The sequence below is a fragment of the Anabrus simplex genome, chromosome 1 (genome assembly GCF_040414725.1).
Source record: "Anabrus simplex isolate iqAnaSimp1 chromosome 1, ASM4041472v1, whole genome shotgun sequence".
Classification (NCBI taxonomy): domain Eukaryota; kingdom Metazoa; phylum Arthropoda; class Insecta; order Orthoptera; family Tettigoniidae; genus Anabrus; species Anabrus simplex.
In genome coordinates, this window is record NC_090265.1 from 789,517,085 (window position 1) to 789,541,509 (window position 24,425).

The 24,425-nt window shown below is 38.8% G+C and overlaps 1 protein-coding gene across 3 annotated transcripts in view; it reads right to left on the minus strand.

Moving 5' to 3' along the window:
• wts (serine/threonine-protein kinase warts) overlaps positions 1-24,425 on the minus strand; it is a 252,134-nt gene that overhangs the window by 13,669 nt on the left and 214,040 nt on the right. For all 3 annotated transcript variants that reach the window (XM_067136256.2, XM_067136255.2, XM_067136257.2), the window contains one exon: positions 12,423-12,703. In XM_067136256.2, coding sequence (XP_066992357.2) covers positions 12,423-12,703 — 281 coding nt within the window. The remainder of the gene's footprint in view (positions 1-12,422; positions 12,704-24,425) is intronic.

Consider the following 24,425-nt stretch of genomic DNA (forward strand, 5'->3'; position numbering starts at 1 on the left):
CGTATTTTTGGATTTGGAAACAGCTTATGATACAGTTAAGAGAAAACATATGGGAATGCCTATTGAAAATGAATGTACCAGAATCATTAATTAACAAGATAAAAATGTATCACGAGAGTAAAACCAGTGTACACATGGTGACTCTGAAACATTTTATATAAAAAAAGGTCTTAAGCAAGGAAGTGCACTGTCGCCATTATTGTTTATTATATTGTTGGATGAAATCATGAAACGTGTAAAACAGAGTATCAGTAGTGATGAAGTGAATGCTTTGGTATTTGCAGATGACGTGGTGATTCGGGGAAAGAGAGAAAAGGAAGTACAAAAAAGACTGGACATTTGAAATGAAAATCTGAAGGAGTTTGGAATGGTAATTAGTAAAAAGAAAACTGTAGTCATGAACTGTGGAAAAAAGAAAAAGTGAAGTAAAGTGAACATAGACAGAGAACGGTTAGAGAACGTAGAACAGTTTACATATCTCGGTAGCATTATTAATGGAAGTAATGAAATCAACACTGAAATTATTAACAGACTAAGTAAAGGTGCAACATTTTATCAACAAATCAAAGAGCTTTCATGGGATGACAAAGTACCAAGAAAGCGAAATTAACATTATATAGAGCAATTCAAAATGATGGACCCGATTTCATAAATTTATTCTATGAAATCTAACGAACATATCATACTGTGAGATATGCGCAAAGAAAGGCAAACTCTCAAAGCTGAGTTAAGATTTCATCCCACATGGTTTCATTTTCAGCCGTTATGAGCGCGCAGGAAGCAAGTGAAGAAACTGGCTGCGGCTGGAGAGCAGAAGTCGTTCTGTGTGCTTGATTACCATGTAAACAAGTCTGTGATTAGTGTTCAACGGCATTTCCATACCAGGTATGGAAGAGACCCACATACTGGAAAAGCCATTCATGCGTGGTATGCAAAATTCAGAGATACGGGCTGCATCTGTAAGCGAAAGTCGACTGGCCGTCCTTCGACCGGGGAAGAGACAGTGGAACGTGTTCGCGCCAGTTTCGTGCGGAGCCCGCAGAAGTCCACCTACCGGGCAGCAAGGCAATTTGAACTTCCACAGGCAACTGTTCGGGGCATTCTACAGAAATGTTTACGAATGAAACCCTACCGCTTGCAACTGGTGCAGGCCTTAAAAGACACTGATTATGCTGCTCGAGCGTCCTTCTGTGGTGATTAATAATAATGTTATTTGCTTTACGTCCCACTAACTAAATTTTTTTTGGTCTTCGGAGACGCCGAGGTGCCAGAATTTAGTCCCGCAGGAGTTCTTTTACGTGCCAGTAAATCTACCGACACAGGGCTGTCGTATTTGAGCACCTTCAAATACCACCGGACTGAGCCAGGATCGAACCTGCCAAGTTGGGGTTAGAAGGCCAGCGCCTTAACCGTCTGAGCCATTCAGCCCGGCTCTGTGGTGATTTTCTAGCATTGATGGAAGAGGATGGGTTCTCCGAAAGGGTAATTTTCAGTGATGAGGTGACGTTTCACCTTTCTGGAACTGTGAATAAACACAATGTAAGGATCTGGGGAACTTCTAATCCCCATCAAGTTGTGGAACACCAACACGATTCTCTCAAGGTGAATGTGTTTTTTGCCATTTCCCATGAGAAGGTTTATGGACCCTTTTTTTTCATTGAACCTACTGTGACAGGAAATGTTTTTCTTGATATGCTGCAACAATGGCTCCTGCCACAGCTCGAAGAGGGTAGTGAAGATTTCATCCTTTAACTGGATGGTGCCCCTCCGCATTACCATGGCAACGTTCGGAGCCATCTCAACGAGACATTGCCACAATGCTGGATAGGTCACGCATCTCAGGAGGATCGAACTCTCCTTTGTTGGCCACCGCGTTCCGCCAACTTAACCCCATGTGATTTCTTTCTTCTTGTGGGGTTTCGTAAAGGATCCTGTTTATGTACCACTTCTTCCACTAACATTGGACGACTTTCATGCCCGCATCACAGCAGTCATTGGAGAGATTGGCCGCGACACACTACGCAAGGTTTGGCAGAGATAGACTATCGGCTTGATGTTTGTCATGCTACGCGAGGTGCTCGCATAGAACACTTGTGATATGACTGAAAAAAACGTTGAGAGTTTACCGTTCTTAGCACGTCTCACATTACAATATGTTTATTAGATTTCACAGAATAAATTTATGAAATCGGGTCCATCATTTTGAATTGCCCTGTATAAACAGTATTTCATACCAACTGTAACATATGGACTAGAAATGCTGGTAACTAATAAGAGACAAGATAGTAAGATCCAAGCAGTAGAAATGAAATTTTTAAGAACAGAGATGCCAACTTTCAAGAAAGACAATTCATAATGTAGCCGTTTGGGCACTGGGGGGAGGGGGGCGGCAGGCGCGGCGACCGTAGAATTTTTTTTCTTTTCTTTTTTCGAGATCTTACTAACTTACATATCATTGAGAAATCAATGAACAACATACAATTCAACAAGATATTCAAAGACTGGCATATAAAGAGTGTATGACTCTTACCTGCTAAAGTAACAGGTGATCTGCAGTACATATCTGAGTGGAGGTTGAAGGATCATTTCTTTTGTTGAGTACTGTAGTTGCTCTCTTAGCAACTTGTATGCTGTTTGGTATCTGTACACTGGTGACATTCTTTTCCTTTTGATATCATGTGCATCCTCTGCACTAACAGAGCACTTATAGTTGGGCCCACGGGAGTTGAAATCTGACTGAGCGGTGAAAGCAGTAAGCTGCGTTGTCATAGTTACCTCAAACTGCGGCGTATCACCCGTTCATATAGGTTGAATATTTAATAAATCATGTTGGCCTAATGCAATTCAGTAAACTTTGACTCTTTTCTGAAAATGAAATGGCGTATGGCTTTTAGTGCCGGGAGTGTCCAAGGACAAGTTCAGCTCGCCAAATGTAGGTCTTTTGATTTGACGCCTTAGGCGACCTACGCGTCGTGATGAGGATGAAATGATGATGAAGACGAACACACACACCCAGCCCTCATGCCAGCGATATTAACCTATTATGGTTAAAATTCCCGACCCTGCCAGGAATCGAACCCGGGACCCCTGTAGCCAAAGGCCAGCATGCTAAGGATTTAGCCATAGAGCCGGATGACTCCTTCCTAAGCTCGTGCTAATAATTCCGGCATTTAAGACAGAACACGTCATTGCCAATAAATATGAGATTTCATATTCACTAAACTGACAATAACCTCAACAAATGCACATGTTAAATAGAGAATATAACTGCACAACTAGCCACTGATTAACTTACCAAAAAGTAAACTAATGACGAAAATAATATTCAGGAAACAAACATGTAAATAATTACATAAACCAGCAACAATTAACACAGCTAACACAGTACTACTCAGAATAATATCACAAAATCGACTGAGAGCAAGCCAACCATGTGGTGATAGCAAATACTTTAATACATCAATACCGAACAGCTTGCTGTTATAAACGAGAAAGTCAATAGTGGTGCTACCTACATGGCTTAGTGTGACCAACTCTCCGATAACATACTGCCATCTGTATGATTCTTGGCGCACTGGCGTGTTGTTTATAATGTATCAGTGTTTATCACTAAATAACCTTACATTGTAGTTATATTCCAAGAAAAGTGTTATGCACTGAACAAATTACCCAGCAAGATAATGGCATAGGAACTGATAAGGACCGCAAGTATTAAAAGAAGTAATGACCTCGCTTCAGTGTTGAGGTTACATTCTATTCTAATTAAGACATCAATCAAATACACATTAAAAAATATGGAACTCTCAAACTTGAGGTTCCACATTAATAAATAGTACCATAAATTTCACCAGTGATAACTTGTGGGTCTGTAGCGTAATGGTTATCATGGTAGTCTTGATATTGAAAACTGGAAGCCATGAGTTTTGAATCCGGTCAGCTGGTAAAACAGAAATAATAATAATAATAATAATAATAATAATAATAATAATAATAATAATAATAATAATAATAATAATAATAATAATAATAATAATAATAATATTTTTTCTTACGTCCCACTAACTAATTGTACGGTTTTTGGAGTGGCAGTAAATCTACCTACACGAGGCTGACGTATTTGGGCACTTTCAAATACCACCGGACTGAGCCAGGATCGAACCTGCCAAATTCAGATCAGAATACCAGCGCCTCAACCGTCTGAGCCACTCAGCCTGGCGTAAGAAAATTATTTCAGAGTATTATTGGCATAGGTTTGAGCACCAGTCCAACTAATTTCATACGTATGTATAGTAATTCTTCATGCATAAATTTCTGAAGAAGACTTTAGGAAATACTGAACATTTCTTCCTTGTCAGAAACATTGTAGTTCACTCACGTAACCCCAATATGTATTATACATATACAGATTATGTATTTCTGTCTTCAGAGGTAAAACAGAAAATTCAAAGTACAGCAAAAGTGAGATAGCAGCGTGAGGGTTAGTTCCCCTGTGGAGTTTGGGAAGATCGGCCGTACCAAAGAAGAAGAAGAAGTCAAAATAATGGACCAAAACTCATGCTCCTTAATTACAGCTTCTCTTTCCCGAAATCTTAATAAATCATGGATGTTGTTAAGTTATCTGCCCCCTCTGGCGCTTTGTCTCAATGGTTAGCGCTTCGTGGCCCTTCTCTTTCTTTTGACGATACCTTAATTCTTCGGAGTGTTGGACCTCTTCCATTTCCCTTTTGATTACTGTTAATAGAGGATGGTTACCCAGTTGTACTTCCTGTTTAAAGTTGTACTTCCTGTTTAAAAAGACAATCACGACCACAGAGTGGTCAGCGGACCGGCATTCGGTTCAGAGGGCCCTGGTACGATTCCCAACTGAGTCGGAGATTTTAATTGCGTCCGTTCATTCTTGTATATTGGGGGCTACAGGTTTGTGTTCGTATTCACATGCATCTTCAAATATATACAACTCATCACACGAAAAACAACCATAGAAACACGCAACAGAGAATATATATCCCTCTACATAGGGTTGGTGTAAGGAAAGGCATCTGGCTGCAAAACTAGGCTAAGTCAATACAAATTCCTGAGCCAGGCTAGAAAGAAGAGGAGAGAGTAGTTGTTAAATATTCCTTCCAGAGGCTGGGTGGATCCTCAAATTCTGCTTTTAATTTTTAAGACATAGTGAAAGGCACGGTTAATATAGTGAAAGTTTATTTCATATTTTAAAATTTCATTCTTAGTTATTACGATTGTTCAATTATTATAATAAAAATATTTCCAATGAGTGTAGATGCATTTCTCTCTACTGTAGCATTGACAAGTATGCAGTTCACATCAACACGCTAGGTGTCACCACCGTCACTGTTCGCACTCCACTCAATGCTGTTGAGATAGAGCTGTCCGGCATTGGTGTATTAAATTATTTGGTGATAGCTTCCTTAAATGTGGCACCTCTGTTATCGTGGCCATAGCAACAGACCGTTTCTGAGCAGCGTTAGTCAACTTTTTCTCACCAGTGGCGCTAAACATCAGACTTCAACTCTTGTGGGCCCAACTGTAACAGTTCGGTGTTCATATTAGCACGGAACTCAGTCTTGGTTCTTCCTCACCATGAAAATGAAAATCCACAGCCTGTTTCCAGTCATTCGACAGGGTCAGGGACGGAATGAATGAAGACTCCATTTAGCGGCAAGGATAGGAATTGTGCCGGCTGCCGAAGCCTGTCGCACTCCTCTGGGGCAATGATTAATGAATGACAGATGGAATGAAATGATATTGGAGAGTGTTGCTGGAATGAAATATGACTGGGAAATCCGGAGTACCCGGAGAGAAACCTGTCCTGCCTCCGCTTTGTCCAGCACAAATCTCCCATAGAGTGACCGGGATTTGAACCATGGAACCCAGCGGTGAGAGACCGGCGCACTGCCCTCTGAGCCACAGAGGCTCTGTTCTTCCTCACCATGAGTAACCGAAAAATCACGGCTACACACACTACAAAACACGTGTGGATGATATTTTAAGGAACGCAGTAAACAGGGCCATTCTTTCGAGTATTCCTCCCTAAATTTTAGAACTATTTTTGGTTTATTACTAGCGTCACTAATCAAGGTAACGTCACCACACGTATTTTCCTGCACAAGAAATCGCTTCATTATTTCAAACCTTTAGCATTTTGTAACACACTATAGTTGCTGTTTGGTATCCGTACACTGGCGACATTCTTTTCCTTTTGATATCATGTGCATCCTCTGCACTAACAGAGCACTTATAGTTGGGCCCATGAGAGTCGAAATCTGACTGAGCAGCGAAAGCAGTAAGCTGCGTTGTCATAGTTACCTCAAAATGCGGCGTATCACCCTGCATTTGCCTGTGCTGTACAGCCAACTCGCTTGGTCCTACTCTAATTCTCCAAGTTCTATTTTCTAGAAATTTAGCCACCTATTCAATCACTCTTTTGTCTAGACCAACAGCCCTCATTTTCTTCAGTAATCTCCCCTGATCTACCCAATCGAAAGCCTTGAATAGGTCAATAGCGATACAGTCAATTTGGACTCCTGAATCTAAGATATCTGCTATATCTTGCTGGAATCCTACAAGTTGAGCCTCACTGGAATAACCTTTCCTAAACCTGAACTGTCTTCTATCAAACCACTTAGTAATTTTGCAAACGTGTCTAAATTAAAAAGAATGCTTTCCCAGAGCTTATAGACAACATACGTCAGGCTGACTGGCCTGTAATTATCTGCTTTATGTTCATCACTCTTTATTTTGTACAATGAGGCTACTATAGCAACTCTTTACTTATTTGGTATACAGTAGCTCCTCCATGCAAACAATAATCAAATATATACTTCGGATATGCCCCAACTCACTGCCTTAAGTCATACTCCAGTGATGCCAATTTCAAATATGAACAAAAACAACTCGACTATAACTACATTTCCACTAAAAACAGTGATGTCACTGGAGCAGGACGAGTGGAAAGTTATCAATGAGACCAACTACCTGGCATGATGACAAGGGTGGCGTAACACGGTCCGTCCTAAGCAGCTGAGATAGGAGGACATTCAACAGATGAAATGCAATAGCATACGTTTAAAAAACATTTCCATATTTATTATGGCACTGAACACAAATTTTAACATAAAATTTTCTTACACTTGTTCATGTCAACTTGCAGTCAACCCTGGCACTATCATTTCATAGTAAGATGTAAAAAGGATGTGGGCAATATTTAACAAAGTGTGTGTTGTTGACATTATAACATACAACAAAATACAGAGAACAACTCCCATGCCCTATGTGATGGTCGCTTCAGTCAGTTTCAAGGTCGTGAATCCAACCGGGTCATCCGGGCGCATTCACAATATTGTCTACACTCTAGCAAGTATATGAATGTTGGGGTCAAGTGATTCTTCACTTCTTCTTTAATACTATAATTAGTTGTCCATTCTTGTCTACGTCTAAAAGCCGTGTCAGAAATCATAATGATAATGACGCTTCTTTCTTTTGGGCTTCTTCTCAGAACATCGTGGTTGAACATCAGCCTTGCGGTCATCATACGTTGCAGATGTTTGAGAAGATGTGTCTATGCAAGTGATAAAAATCATTGCTATCCGTATTGAAGATACTGAATGTAGGATGCTAAAAGGTTAGTTTTTTCCACCTATTCAATACATATAAATTTTATAAATTAGGAATTTATTATTGATTCCACTTGAGATATGTTTCGCCCTTCATTGAGGGCATCATCAGTCAAAATATCACCTCAAGGTAAAAAATAAGGTAACTGGTTAGTAGTTGACATGTACAAATTAATACATATTATTAATACAATTACAAAAATTAAGTATGGGAAATAGTTGTACAAAAGTGATGGTTGAACATGTAGGTTTATAGATGAAAAGTCGGCACCAATGCCTAAAATTAACATAGTAGAGTTCGGCAGTGGTGCTCTGGAGAAACAGTTGACGCAATCATAGGAAAATAAAAAGTTAAAAAATATTTACATTAAAACAATTAAGGGAGAAAAGGTGTAGTGTTCGGCGTCAATGTTTGTAACCAAAAATTAATGTCAAAGGTTGGTAACTATACAGTATTTACATTGTTCAATTGAACAGATGAGATGAAGTTTTAAAAATATTTACATTATAACATTCAGTGTAAATGTTTGTAATAAAAACTAATGTCAATAGTTGGTAACTATATAGTAATTACATTATCTAATTGAATAGTTGAGAATTTACAAATATATACATAATTACACAAGAGCAGCTGGTGTGCAAGGATAAAAAATTTTAGTACCAAGTGCGTCCTGATGTTTTAGAGGTTGGAAGAAGGAATTAGTATTGACATTTCAGAAATATGTAGAGCAGTTTATTTTAGTTAAAATCACCGGGGGTAGGGAAATATTTCATAGGCAAATGAGGTTTTGTAGGCATCAAGCTGGAAGTTTTTCAGTTGCAGTGCCCAGATCGGTACGGAGACTGGTCAGTGTGGATGGAGATTCATGGGTATTCCGTGCATTTGAACGGCAACAATGGTGACAGTTATTAGTGGGTAATTGCTAGTTATATGGGTAATTGCTAATTAGGAAAATGTTGCGGGTTGAAACTTTCGCTTATTCTTTTAGTTGACTTCTGTAGCATCGAATGTGATGTGAAGACATCGGTGTGAAATGCCGGTGAGTCAAATTGATATTGTTCCGTGGAATAAAGTATGGCGGACTTCGGGATGAAGTTATTGTTCTTTTCTGGTCTGGTGAGATAGAATAGAGTTGCTTGTGTTGTGAACTGCTGTGGAGAGATTAGAATGTATACGGCAACTGCAGAGTCAGAGCTTTAAAGCTGGGGTGAGGCATCTTCTCATTCTGACAGCGAAGAGGAGCCGTGAACACGCCGGAACCCAGCGCACATCGGCACAAATATGGCGTGCCACTACGGCTCCTCTTCGCTGTCAGAATGAGAAGATGCCTCACCCCAGCTTTAAAGCTCTGACTCTGCAGTTGCCGTATACATTCTAATCTCTCCACAGCAGTTCACAACACAAGCAACTCTATTCTATCTCACCAGACCAGAAAAGAACAATAACTTCATCCCGAAGTCCGCCATACTTTATTCCACGGAACAATATCAATTTGTCTCACCGGCATTTCACACCGATGTCTTCACATCACATTCGATGCTACAGAAGTCAACTAAAAGAATAAGCAAAAGTTTCAACCCGCAACATTTTCCTAATTAGCAATTACCCATATAACTAGCAATTACCCACTAATAACTGTCACCATCGTTGCCGTTCAAACGCACGGAATACCCATGAATCTCCATCCACACTGACCAGTCTCCGTACCGATCTGGGCACTGCAACTGAAAAACTTCCAGCTTGATGCCTATAAAACCTCATTTGCCTATGAAATATTTCCCTACCCCCGGTGATTTTAACTAAAATAAACTGCTCTACATATTTCTGAAATGTCAATACTAATTCCTTCTTCCAACCTCTAAAACATCAGGACGCACTTGGTACTAAAATTTTTTATCCTTGCACACCAGCTGCTCTTGTGTAATTATGTATATATTTGTAAATTCTCAACTATTCAATTAGATAATGTAATTACTATATAGTTACCAACTATTGACATTAGTTTTTATTACAAACATTTACGCTGAATGTTATAATGTAAATATTTTTAAAACTTTATCTCATCTGTTCAATTGAACAATGTAAATACTGTATAGTTACCAACCTTTGACATTAATTTTTGGTTACAAACATTGACGCCGAACACTACACCTTTTCTCCCTTAATTGTTTTAATGTAAATATTTTTTAACTTTTTATTTTCCTATGATTGCGTCAACTGTTTCTCCAGAGCACCACTGCCGAACTCTACTATGTTAATTTTAGGCATTGGTGCCGACTTTTCATCTATAAACCTATATGTTCAACCATCACTTTTGTACAACTATTTCCCATACTTAATTTTTGTAATTGTATTAATAATATGTATTAATTTGTACATGTCAACTACTAACCAGTTACCTTATTTTTTACCTTGAGGTGATATTTTGACTGATGATGCCCTCAATGAAGGGCGAAACATGTCTCAAGTGAAATCAATAATAAATTCCTAATTTATAAAATTTATATGTATTGAATAGGTGAAAAAAACTAACCTTATAGCATCCTACAAGATGTGTCTATCCGGTATTTTTGCGTTCCGAGGCTTGTTTTGTAGTTGAAAGCAATCGATATAACCCTTCAGTTGACTTGCTAAGCCTAACACTGCTGGGGATTTTCTGTCAGGGGTATTCTCCCTTAGCCTTTGGTAGTCCCCTACCTCACTGCAAGGCAGCAGCTGATGAATTTATGTGTCATTTCCTATACAAGGATCTCATCAAACCTTCTAGGGGAAAACTCCTCCACCCGTAGCTGTTGGTCTTCCCCTAGTTTGTCGGGTTTGGTATCGGCCGCCCAACCCACGGCCAGACAGTCGCAGGTAGTACCGTCTACTGTCGCATATGGTACCAGGATCACTCCTGACCTGACAAATGGTAATTCTGATTGGTTCCAAACCGCTAAAGGAGTGCAACAAGGCAGTACCCTTTCACCCTTACTTTTTATCACTGTCATGGATGAAGTCATGAAAGAAATTAAGCAGAAGAACAATATGGACATCAATGCTTTTGCATTTGCAGATGATGTAGTAATTTGGGGAAATACAGAGAAGGAAGTCCAGGAGAGGCTGAACACCTGGAATGAACATTTGAAAGCACACGGATTAACAATAAATAAATCGAAAACTGTTACTATGTCTGTCAATAGACAGAAGAAGAAAGGAAGGTACACAGCTTGAAACAGTAGACCAATATAAATATCTTGGGTGCATCATTTCAAGTAATAACAGAATACAGCATGAGATTAACAACCGCATTAAAAAATCAGCTCAGTTTTACCATCAAGTTCGGAACCTCCTCTGGAACGAACAAGTTCCCTTAAGATCAAAGCAGATTCTATTCCAATCATACTTCACCCCCATAATAACATATGGCCTAGAAACCTGCACAACAACTCAACGAGTGGATAGCAAACTACAAGCCGCAGAAATGAAGTTCCTACGAACTATGGTACAGAAGACAAAAAGGGACAGGGTAAGGAATGAAAGAATAAGGGAGGAAGCTGGTGTGTACCCATCCCTGAATGAAAAAGTGACAAGGGCCCGTTTGAAATGGTTTGGCCATGTCAAACGAATGGACGATGGAAGGACAGCAAGACAATGGCTACACACAGTCGTGGCCGGAAAACGACCGGTAGGAAGACCTAGGAAGAGATGGCTGGACCAAGTGAAAGAGGACATAGGAACAAGAGTTGGCTGGGATGTCGATCTGAGAGAAGAGTGGTACATGGACAGACAGAAGTGGAGAGATCTCGTAAACCACGCCTGGGCAACTGGAGTGGAAAACTGATGATGATGATGATGAATGATGCTTTTCGTTTAAAGGGACCTAACATCTAAGGTCATCAGCCCAGTGTCAAAATCAATTGTGCCGCGGTTTATTTTCACACCAGACAAATGCTGGGGCTGTCTGTACCTTAATTAAGGCCACAGCCATTTCCTTCACACTCCTAACCCTTTCCTACCCCATTATCACCACAAGACTTATCTATGTCAGTAAAGCGACTTGTATAAAAAATCAAGTTTAAAAAAAAGCATTGACTGTTTCCATCATAACTGTTGAATGTTAAACTACTATTACATTCTTCTTCTGGTTTGGAACATATCACTGTTCTATGAACTTTACAAACTATATATTACAGCATCCCTTAGCAAGGGGACTGATGTACCCCTACTAGATCTGGAGAAATCAGTCTCCCCAGGCCACTAAAACTGACCAGCAGTATTTAATTCAAAGAAGCATAACAATCAAGAAAAGCTATGAAATTGCCTGCATGGGAAACCAATAGCAAACCACTAATACAGTCATTTTAGTGACATTGAGTTGAGGAATCAACTCACAAATCAACTCAAACTGGGACAGGAAGAAGGATTAGATGCACTGTCAAGATTTCATACCAGGTTTTAAAAAAAGAACATGAGATATGGGGAAAGAGAATTGCAAGGCAAGAAATACAAAACAAGTCAGAAAGCTTCTGTTGACTTCAAAATAATATTTTAAAATGTGCAGAATTTGAACTTTTATTCCTGAGCAGATCAACAACACAGATGAAATTGGTTTTTATAATATTCATCAATATATGTGCAAGCATTTGAAACACAAAATGGCATGGCATAGGTAATAAATCCACCAGAATTAATGCTGCAGTTTGTAATCAGTCAAAGCAAAGGCTGCAAAGTAAACTTCTTTTACTAGAAACAGTAAGTTAAATATTACTATGAACACTTGTCAGGTTAAAAGTAGGTGCACTCACCTTGTACTGTGTTTCAGCAGGAGTGTTTGCCAAGAAAGGAGGGGAGCCCACTAACATCTCATACAAAATGACTCCAACACTCCACCAATCACAGAGTTGCGTGTACCCAGTTCGTTGCAGCACTTCCGGAGCAATGTAGTTAGGTGTGCCCACAAGGGAGTGAGCTAGACAGCGCTGATGCTCCCTTCTTCGCCGCCTCTCCAGAGGTTTCAACTGATGGCAACGGCACTCATTGTTCCAATCGTCTGTGGGATCCATTGAATCTTGTCGTCCGTGCTCTCCTACAAATTTAACCGAGTAACCAATTAAAATACAACATAAATCTAAAGGCAAACATATGAAATGAAACAAGCGTACAAATATCTGTCAGTGATAATAAGCTAGGAAAAAGGTATTAAAAAACCATGGTGTGTATCAGATTTTCAGATGACACTGTATATTCAGAAAATGAAAGGAACAAAATGTTACTGCTATCTGACACTCTTAAAGATGGAAACTGAAAGTGAATAAAAAGAACATTGGAAGACAAGATATCAAATCTGTTGCCATTGATGCTTTCACGGCCCGTACTTATAGACATTATACTGATTAGGCTTTTTGGGCTTATGCTGTGTCAAGGAAATAAGGTGAAATTCCTTACGTTTCCCAAAGAACTGTGCTCTGCGTCATCAGAAGAAATCTCACCTGTCCACGAGAAAGAAGCCTTTCTCATGGACAGTCGAGATTTCTTAAACAATTAACAATTAATTATTAATATGTACATCTATCATGTACATCTTTTTTATTTCTTCAGTTTCTCCTTGCAGGTGTAGATTATTGCATGATGTAGTCATAGTTAGCACTTTAGAATGATGATATCTGGTTAAAATGTGAAACAGACAATAGGATCTTCTGGTCATTGAAATCAGTTTTATTATTAGGGACTGAAATAAATGAAAATCCACAGCCTGTTTCCAGTCATTTGACCGGATCAGGAATGGAATGAATGAAGCCCCCATCTAGTGGCGAAGATAGGAATTGTGCCGGCTGCCGAAGCCTGTCGCACTCCTCTAGGGTAATGATTACTGAATGAAAGATGAAATGAAGCTATATTGGAGAGTGCTGCTGGAAAGAAAGATGACAGGGAAAACTGGAGTACCCAGAGAAAAACCTGTCCCACCTCCATTTTGTCCAGCACAAATCTCACATGGAGTGACCAAGATTTGATCCACAGAACCCAGCAGTGAGAGCCCGGCGCCCTGCCACCTGAGCCATTGAGGCTCATTTGGGATTGAAATAGATTAATCTAAATTTTAATGTAATAATGTTGAAAGATAAGATATTTTGAAATGAAGATTAGTACTGCAAAAAGCAAGACTTTGATCACAACGAGAGGGAACAGAAAATCCAGGAGAGTGATAAAAACAGGAAATGAACCTCTTGAAGTAGTGAAAATGTTTAAATACTTGGGCAGCATGATGTCACAAGATGGAAATTTGGATGGAGAAATTGATTTAAGAATACAGCAGTCTGCAAGTTTTTACCAGTCTGTGAGAGACATTGTAAGGAACAAAGTTGTGCCAATGAAGTGCAAGAAGGTTTTATACTCGTCCTATTATAAACCTATACTGACCTATGCTTCAGCAGCCTGGACATTGAATAAATAGAACCAAAGTAAGATACAAGCAGCTAAAATGAGGTTCTTGAAGAGCATACAGGGAAAGACAAGATGAGATAGAATTCAAAATGAGGAAATAAGGAGAAGCGTGGGAGTGTGTAAACTTCAAGAAGAGATTGATATAGCAAAGCTAAAATGGTTTGGACACATGATGAGAATACCAGGAGAGAGAAAACCAAAGAGAACATTCACCAAACGTCTTTTCTCACATGAAGATTGCGTTAGGGAATTTTCATTGTAATGGTAGGCCCGCTTGCCTACCATCAGTCACAATTAGGTTGGGGAATTGCATTATAATGGCAGATACTCACTCTCCACCTGCCTTTTTAAATCCTCAGAAAGACTTCTTAGTGGTTTTCCCAAGAAATGAACATAGGTCATTACAATGACGTTAGTAGGAATGGCACGAGTAAAAGCAATGATTTCACATGAAATACTCAATCAAAAGAAAATCCACACATTTTTTTCACTTTTAACGAACAGTACTACGCTGCCAATCTAACATTCCAAAGTTCCAGAGCTGAAATGACCAGCCGCAGACAGCCGTGATCCGTGAACACACTTAGTCTTTTTTCGGGAAGGGGGGGTCAAATAGTTGAGAGTCCCAGGGCAAAAACTATGCCCTTTTACTAATCTGTTTCCTAGGAGTAGCTGATGAGTCGGAAAATCTCAATTCACTACACTGGCGGCAGAAAAATCTATCTAACTTCGAGGCAAATTTATCCTCCAAGCCAGAAGAGAAACCCCTCTTCACTGCTAATTTGGAATAAAAATGAATGTAGAATTTAATAAAAGTGAAGGGGAAGATGCTTTTCTTAAGAAATTGCTCTTTTCAGGGTTGATTTTGAGTTATTTAGTGAATTGTGGTGCTATAATTTGGAATACGTCTAAACTGTAATTTTAGACCAGGTCATACTACTACTACCACTAAGTGAGCCTCTGCCTGAAGTGTGCACACTGCTCATTCAAAACAGCACCTCAGAATTGGCATCGAATAGCTGGAATACTATGATGAATCAGTGTGTTACGTACCAGCTTTATCAGAAAATGTACGAACCAGAAGAATGGCATGCTAAAGAAGAAAGTGTTCTAACTCCCCAGCTGTTTCCTGCCAATATTCAGTCAGGCTGTTACACTCGGTACGCAGCAGTAATCCCATCTATTGGAGTTGAGTGGCAGCATAAGAGACAAAGAACATCACAACAATGATCAATGTAATGTTATTGTTGATCAATGTTATGCACTTCCAATATTGTAGGCCTTCACATTCAGTTTTCTTCAGACTCTGAAATACCACTCTTATCATAGTCGGTACGGTAAAACTGAATAAAACATAAATGATCAGAAATTGTATTCTCTATAACTTTTTGTTATGTAGTACTTTTCGATAGGACCAATTACATAGGTATTTAAAAATTAAATTTTGGGTGCCTTCTCCTAAGCTACAATTTCATCCAAGGTGAATAAAATTGTTTATAGCTTAGACTGTAGTTTCTTATTCCCCGACTCCATATACTGATTTTCATTAAATTCTGTTAACCTGTTTACTCGTGGCTCGGCGTTGATATGGACTTAGCAACAAAAAAAAAACAAATTAATGAATATCTGTGTTATCATAGCCAGTACGGTAAAATGTTTAAGACATAAATGTTCGGAAATTTTATTCTATATAACTTTACTTACTGTAAACTGGGTTTACTTTGTGAAAGGTGCGCGCGAAATAATACTTTCATATTTCGCGGGGTATGCATGGATCGTCTGACAATGAACAGTAGGTAGGCTATATGTTTTCACTCCTCAATAATACTGCTACCTGTGTGTACAATGATAATGACTTAAGTGTTGGATTATTGGCTACAGAGAGCCTTTTGGTGTATTGTACTGAGCGCGTGATTTTGTGAACAGCAGGGAACTTTTGTCGGCAACAGAAAACGTTAATTGGATACACACATCAAAGTTAGTGGAAATCTTAACTTAATGTTTCCTGATAAACACGCGTGATTCTCATGTTGCTATCAGCTTTCTTTCAGTTATTTATGTTAAAATAAAATAAAGAGGAGAAGTTTAAGGGGTAACTTTGTGACAACAATGGCACTGTGTTATAATTTTTTTTTTTTTTTTTTAAATCTGGAGTTCTCTAACTAGTTGAAGATGATCCGAATTATCTACGTTCTTGATGCAGGAAATACGGTATTTGCCCTCTAAGCCAGGAAGAAGTGCTGAGCACATGTACAACAGGGCAATTGATGTAGAAGGTGATGCTGTGAAAAAAGCTGTAAGTTTCATTGAGCACCTGAATCTCAAAACAGATAAGGTAACAAATAATGGCTGAAGAAAGGGGAGATGTATAGATGTGCCACCTGGAAGAGGTATGACATCTTCAGATTTTGACACTGTAGATGAGATTTCTAGCTGTAGTGGTATCAATGTGAACTGTCGCTCAAAGAACATTAAAGACACCCGAAAAGAGGATTCAAGTAAAATTGACAATGATATCTGTACTGAGTCATAAAATAATTCGTTGCATGAAGATGAATTTAAATCTGACTCTGAAGTACTTCCTATTCGTGAAAATCGTATCTTCGAATCCGATGATAAGATTGTTGGAACATGCGTAACTGTAATAGTCGAAGGCAAGTTCTATCCAGGAATCGTAACGAAAGTATACAAGCAAGGTGCGGTTGTCAGTGCTATGGATAGCACCGTGAAATGGCCGGAGATCAAGAATTAAATATAGTACGCAGATGACGAAATATGGTCTAAAATTAATCCGACCATACTAAGGGGAAAACTTGAAATCTATGTCATTCCAGAACTCACAACACAGTGCAAAGTAAACCGTTTGTAAACTATTCTCTCTTGAATGATGCAAATATTGCAAGTGGTTATATCTGAGGGTTTAAAACATATACATTCTGTTGTATTATCATGGTTGTGAAATAAATTCTCCTTTTGTATTTAGCCGAAGTCTTAAGTAACCACTTAATGGTGGTAACTTTGTGACATACGCACCAAACATGGAAATGCAATGGTAAAAAGATGGTGTCACAAAGTAACCCCACCTAAGGGGGTAACATTGAGACAAGTTCTTCTTGAAATATTAAGTGATTAAGTGCAAATACACTCATAAAAATTGCTGCAAAACATGAATAAAGGATGGAAGCATATGACAATATAGAAAAAACCTTAATACATAATGACATTATTCCGATTATATTGAAGAAATCGTCAAAAATATCACAAATTCTGAACAATGTACAGACAAAACTCTTATTTTGTATATATAGATGTCTTAAAACAAATATAGCAGTAAACAAGGACCCTGACATCAGCTAGAAGTGTATTCCAAAGTCGTGGTCCAGTTACAACGAAGGATTTATTGTACTTAGAAGAGCAGTTAATGGGAATAGCGGAGAAGAGGATAGAAAATGAAATTTTGAAGAAATATACAAGGGGATATTTTCATCTAGATTTCAATAGAACAACGTCAGTATATGTAACTTTTAAGAATATATGTTACGTTATTGTGCTAGATAAGAGTCTTTGAATGATGATAAAGGATTATTAATTGAGTCTGTGATAATAATAATAATAATAATAATAATAATAATAATAATAATAATAATAATAATAATAATAATAATCGTATGGCCTCAGCTACCGTTTGCAGACATTTCGATTTGACGCCATCTGGCTGTCTGCTCGTCAATTTCGACGTTCCGGTTTACTCTGTCTGCCATCTAGCAGACCTAGAGTAAACCGGATCTCTCTTGGGCGTCTATGGCTGAGATTTAATTAATTTTGTCGGGTAAATACCAAATGTATCACCAGAGATCTTTTACATGCCGACATCGTACGACATGGAGTGTTGATTGGACTTTTTTCGCCCTTCAAAAATCCGACTACCTCTGCCGGGTTTGAACCCGCTATCTTGGGATCCGGAGGCCGACACTCTACCACGGATCCACAGAGGCAGCTAGTCTGTGATGATATAAAGGATTATTAATTGAACTTCTGCTTTTGTGACAGTGTTGAATCTTATTAAGAATAGATTTGTCATTCTTGTCGCATGTCATTGAATAACATGGCATTGTTTTGTTTACGTTTAGAACTGAATATCTTTTAGATTTAAATAGGTGATTTGCATTCAATTTATGCTTTAGTAGACCATATTTTTTGACCTTGTAAAGAGGGCATTAAATGAAAGACTTATACCCTAAATTATATCTGATAAAAAATGAAAAGTAAGGAATGAACAAATAAATATTGTAAGATTTTTATCTAACGTTAATGGTCAGACCAATTCCAGAGCGATGTTGCACAATTTCATTCTGAACATGTTGTTTGATCTTTTGGTGATAATTCTTATTTAATGCCTTGTTGGAATATGATATGTGAGGGTGAATCAAAAAGTAAGTTACACTTCCAAGTTATGACCACTTATGAAACCACCTACACATAGACAACACGGCTATGACAACAAACAATGGACGTTCACTTTTCCAATAGTCCCCAAGAGACTGTAAACATTTCTCGGACCAGGCAATCACCTTTTCAATTCCGGATGCTTAGAAATCACCTCCTGCACTATGTAACCACCTGCAGATAGCAGCTTTCACCTCCTCATCATTTTGGAATCATCGTCCACCAAGACACTTTTCAGCTTACCGAATGCAAGATAATTGCATGGCGCTAAATCTGGACTGTATGGAGGATGTTGCCATACCTCCCACATGAATTGCTGCAGCAGTTCGGACGTTTGATGGGCCATGTGAGGTATTGTGCTATCGTGCAACAAAATAACACCAGTGCTCAATTTTCCCCGCCGCTTTTCTTTAATTGCCTTACGCAACTTGTTCAACGTTTGACAATACGAAGCCGAGCTGAGTGTTGTGCCTTTCGGCATAAATTCTCTGTACACCACACCCTCCATGTCAAAGAAAACTGTTGCTATCACCATTCCTGCTGAAGGTTGGACCTTGGCCTTCTTTCGTGATGGTGATGTGGTGTGCACTCATTCCATCGATGTTCTCTTTGTCTCACGTTTCATCCTGTGATGATTTGCCACAGAAACTCGCTGCCCTCCATAGAATAACGTTGCAAAAATGCCAGTGACAATTGAAAATATTGTCCCTTGTGAACATCGGTGAGCAGACGTGGGACCCATCTTTGACAAAATTTACAAAATCCAAGGTGCTGGTGAACAATGGAGAACACACTGCCAGATGAAATGTTCAGCATGATGGCAATTTCCTGCAGTGTTATGCGCCGATTATCTCTAATGATCCCATCCACACGATCAACATTTGCAATGGTACTGGACGTTGCAAGCCTGCCTTCGCGATATTCGTCTGTGAGATTCGTGCGTCTGGCGTCAAATTGCTCACACCGCTTTACAATTCCATTTGGAATTGCTAGGTGGGCATTAATTCCATTGTGGAGTCTTATCTCCCGTATGCAGTTATCAGAATGTGCCTGTTAAATAGGCTTCTGATAAGTTCACCTGCATACACTCCAGCGTCAGTGGGTAGGATCTGACACATCCCACTCTGACGAGTCTAGTGTCAGACCTAAGACGAAACGCTGGTTAATAGAGCAAACGCTGGAAAAACCCTATATCTAATTTTTTATCTGATTTTTGATATGCTCTATTGGTGGAAAAATATCTAGTTCCCTCCATGGGAACTTAGAATTTCCATTTACAATACGTGGGCGAGAAATCGCACACTCGCCATGTACAACAGTGATTTCAAGATGAATGTCCTTGCAATTGAGCCGTTTAGCCTGTAGAAATCTGATTGTTGCATGCACTTCCAATTTGGAATGAACATCCAGTTGACATGCAATTCAGCCTAGCCCGCTCCGCACATACAACACTACGGGACACCACACCAACCTTCCTATCAGACGTGTCAGCAGTTACTGTAGCTTACTCCGCATTGGCCACGGTCACAACACGCAGCGTGCTCTCGTGGCAAGCTAGTGTAACTTACTTTTTTATTCACCCTCGTATTTAATGTAGCCTAGTTGTGAAATCCAGTTGCCATTGTTTATTTACAGTTTTCAACAATCTAGAGTCGCACTGTTGGACAATAATGGAATTAATCATGCGAGATAATTAGGACTTCCTTTGCGATTTGTCAACCTAAATGTCCGCCCACACTTTACTGTCAAGAGTATGAATAAATGCGACCACAATCGCACATTTATTATACCCAGTGTTCTATTATTTATGCTATTATTGTCATACCCACTCCTTTACTCAATATTTACCTTCATTACATGCCATTGCAAGAGACACTTTTATGTCTCAGGCCTTCTACCTTTATCTGGATTTCTTGCCTGACCCTGAAGAAGAGCAAAGAGGAACACTGAAGAAGAGATTGATGATGATGATGAAGAATTCTGCAGAGTAGTTGAAGCAGAAAATAAATGTCGCACTTACCCCACCTATATAAGGGCACAGTACATATGATTGGACAGACATGGCAAAGAATATTCAGGAATCCATTATGGAGACCATTATGTCAGCTAGAAAGAAAGTGTGGTAGAATGATAATTAATGTAAAGACCTTAAACTGAAGATCAGAAGAGTGAAGAAGGTGGAATTCATTACAAAGAATAACTGTGAAGCTGTTAGTCATGCAAGATGACAATCAGCAAAGAAATTTAAAATAGTTAATAGGGCATATGCCAGCCAACAATTATTGCAAATTGGAAGTGATTTCAGAAAGGATAGCAGAAGTTTCTATCAGACATTTAAAACTACTTTCTGGGTATCACGAACAGAGTCCGTGTTTAAAAGATGAATTTTGCCAAATGAAACAATAATAAAGACAACTGCAAGATTTTGGCAAGCTTCTTAACTGCAATAAACTGAAAGAGAAACTGCCTACAAGCCAACCCATTGTCAAGGATCCAGATTCTAAACCACCAGGCAAAACTGTGATGAAAGAGATTGTCATGTTCCTGAAGATCAGCAAGGCAGAAAAGGAGGATGCAACTGTGGCAGAACTACTCAAGATGTGAAATTAATATTTGTTTGAGGCTTTGGAGAAGTTGCTTCACAAGATATGGTATGATGGGAAGACTCCCAATGAGTGGCAATCAGCCTTTACACAAGAAAGGGGACAAAACTGATATTACCAACAGCATAAAAAATCCTGACAAAAACGTTGCAGAATAGAACTGAACAACTAATTGACCAAGAAATTGGAGATAATCAGGCTGGTTTCAGGAAAGTGTGATCATGTGCTGAACAGATCATAAACTTTAGAAACATAATAATGGCCAAGAATAAAGATTAGAAAGTGATGTCTTCTTCCTCCGCTTTTCCCACTTCTGTGGGGTAGAGGGTGCGGTCCGTATAATTAAAAAAAAGAAAAAAAAAAGAGAAAGAGATATATTCGGCCATGTTTTACGACCGGATGCCCTTCCTGACGCCAACCCTATACAGAGGGATGTAATTACTATTGCATGTTTCTGTGGTGGTTGGCAGTGTAGTGTGTTCTCTGAATATGAAGAGGAAAGTGTTGGGACAAACACAAACACCCAGTACTCGGGCCAGAAGAATTAATCAGACGCGATTAACATCCCAGACCCAGCCGGGAATCGAACCTGGGACCCTCTGAACTGAAGGCCTCAACGCTGACCATTCACCCAATGAGTTGGACAAAGAATAGAAAGTGATATTATTCATATATTTTAAAAAGTTCCTATGATTCGGTTAACTGGGAGATACTGATGATTATCTTGGAAGAGTTTGGTGAGGAAGATATCAGAAGTCAAGTTCATGGAAGATATTTCAGATTCTTTTGAAATTAAGACAGGACGTAGGCAAGGGGATAGGTTATAACCACTTCTTTTCAACTGTGCGTTACAAAAGGTCATACTGGATCGGCTGTCACATTTCTTTTCAATTGTGTATTAGAGAAAATCCTACGGATTGGGTAAGCACCACTTGTCTCCAACCATGAATCAGAGAAGATCATCAGGGAATGGGACGCACATCTAAGAACGGTTGAAAAAGAAATGGACCAGATCAGGTTTGGGACAAAACATAAAGGAATCTACAAAGTACCATACCTTTGCAGATGATCTGGCAATTCTTGCGAATAACAAAGTCTGCAACGAGAAGAATCAACATTCTTCAAGATGTGGTCACGAAGAACTTGCTTGAGAAAACAAAATTTATGATAAACATCAAGTCACCTTCAAGGTTCATGACGACCGAAGAATGAAAGACCTTTAAATATTTTGGTGAGATGTTTCAACACAATGGTGCAGAAAAGGAAGCAGTGAATGCATAAATCCAGAAGATGGAAGTTGCATACCACCTAACAAAGGACATGCACAGTAAGAAATCTACAGGCCTGGAAAACAAAACTTAGACATTATAACATTATCAACCTAAAAGCATTGTACGCTGATGAAACTTTGGATCTAACTAGCAGAACTACTGGAAAAGGAGGAAAGATTTTGAGGTAGATTCTAGGACTGAGATATGTTATGGACTATGGAGACTGACATCAAAAAGTGACTTATACAAAGAAATCAAAGGAATTGTGGAATCTATGAGAAAGAGACAAGCCTAGTTTTACATATCCTCAGGATGAAGGAGAAAATGCTCATACAAAAGATCCTGATCCACTTTGAAGGTAAAAAGGTTGTTCCCAAATGGCTCATCAAAATCCATAAGATATGGAGAAAATGGCCATCAGAAAAGTATATATTAAGGATCAAAGCAAATTCAGAAAAATGGTATTACATTTCAAGGGTTTCTGAGAGAAAGTTGGAAGGAAGCTTCCAAAGATGATCTTTTATGAAGATGAAAAACAAAAGCAAGCAAGTGAATGTAGGAATACTGGCGGTGTAACCGTCCAGGCTTCTCCAGCCATACTTTTACGCGATATCACTCGATATCAAGATTATCCGCCATCGGCAATTATTTATATGACATATTTATTTTAACTTCAATCAAAACCTCCTGGAGATAATTGCATCAAAATTTGAGGACATGTTCCTACCTTAGTGTAGATGCGCACTAAGAAAGGATTTTCAAAAATTCCTATTTTAAAGGGATGAAAAGGGTTGAAATGTGGTTTTACATTTGTGTTCAATATCTCCGTTTTTGTGAAAACTATTGTACATATATATTCATTTAATCTTCAAAATCTTCTCAATAGTACATAAAACATCTTGCATTTCTTGAAAAGTCAACGGAAATATATTTCTTTTCAAGATTTTACACACGAAATAATTCCCTTGTGCGCATGAATTTTGGCTTTTGCCAACCCAAAATGGCCGCGGCACTTTCCAACATATAAGTGTACGTGCTAATTCACTCCGCTTCCGTGTATTTCAAGACAGTAATCAACCAAGTCGTTAATGAAAATAAAATACAATTTAGAGTATACAGGCCTACTTACATATAAGAATGTTTGTGAGTGAATTAATGAGTATCTGCTCTACGCATCGCTGTTAGTGCAACGGTTAAGTCAACGTGTTGCAGACTGCAATACTGCAGGTTCGAATCTGACCCTTGGCGGTTTTTTTAAACACAGGGGTATTGTTTTATCAAGGAGAATTATTACCCCTTTGTTAGTAAGTTATGCAGCCGCTTACAGTTTAAAGGAATTATTTCATCCGTACAACTGGTAAAGCAGTCTAGGCGAAAGCATCAACATACCAGAAAAATAATCCCAATGTACATAGAGCAGAGGCAGCTACATACCAGCAAAATAATCGCGAAAATCACAGGACAATTCAAATGCGATATGAGCAACATCGCCCTGGGGTCCGAAAAGAAAGACGATTGCGTCCGTAGAAAATTAAGTTTCATTCCGAGATGTCTTACGATCCTGAAAAGAATTACAAAGACAACAGCTTGATAACCATTGGTACAATGATCCATAAAATCAAACTGCGCGAAGACAGTTTTTCCCACGGACAATTTCATGTTGACTGTTCCAGAGTAAGTTCTCCAAGTAGCTTAATCCTTTTTGCACCAGAAGGAAGAACTGCCAATATTGTATATAAAGAAGTTCTAAACTGAATATTTTTTTTTTTTAACATAGTTTATGCCCACATCGGAGCACTTAAATCAAACATTTACGTTAACAAAGAATTAACTGAAGATTTAGCTTGCATCATCTTCTTCCTTTCCCAAAACCTCTTCATTCTGGCTGACCTGGCTGCCCTTTCTTCATCAGATATGACATATTGTTTGTGTTGTACAGTTTTTAATGACAATCTTATTTGTTTGTTCTTGAGAATCCTTTTTTCTTCTCTATTTTCAATTTGCTTCATTTGCACCAATTGTTTAAAATTATTCTTTTGTTTCTTTT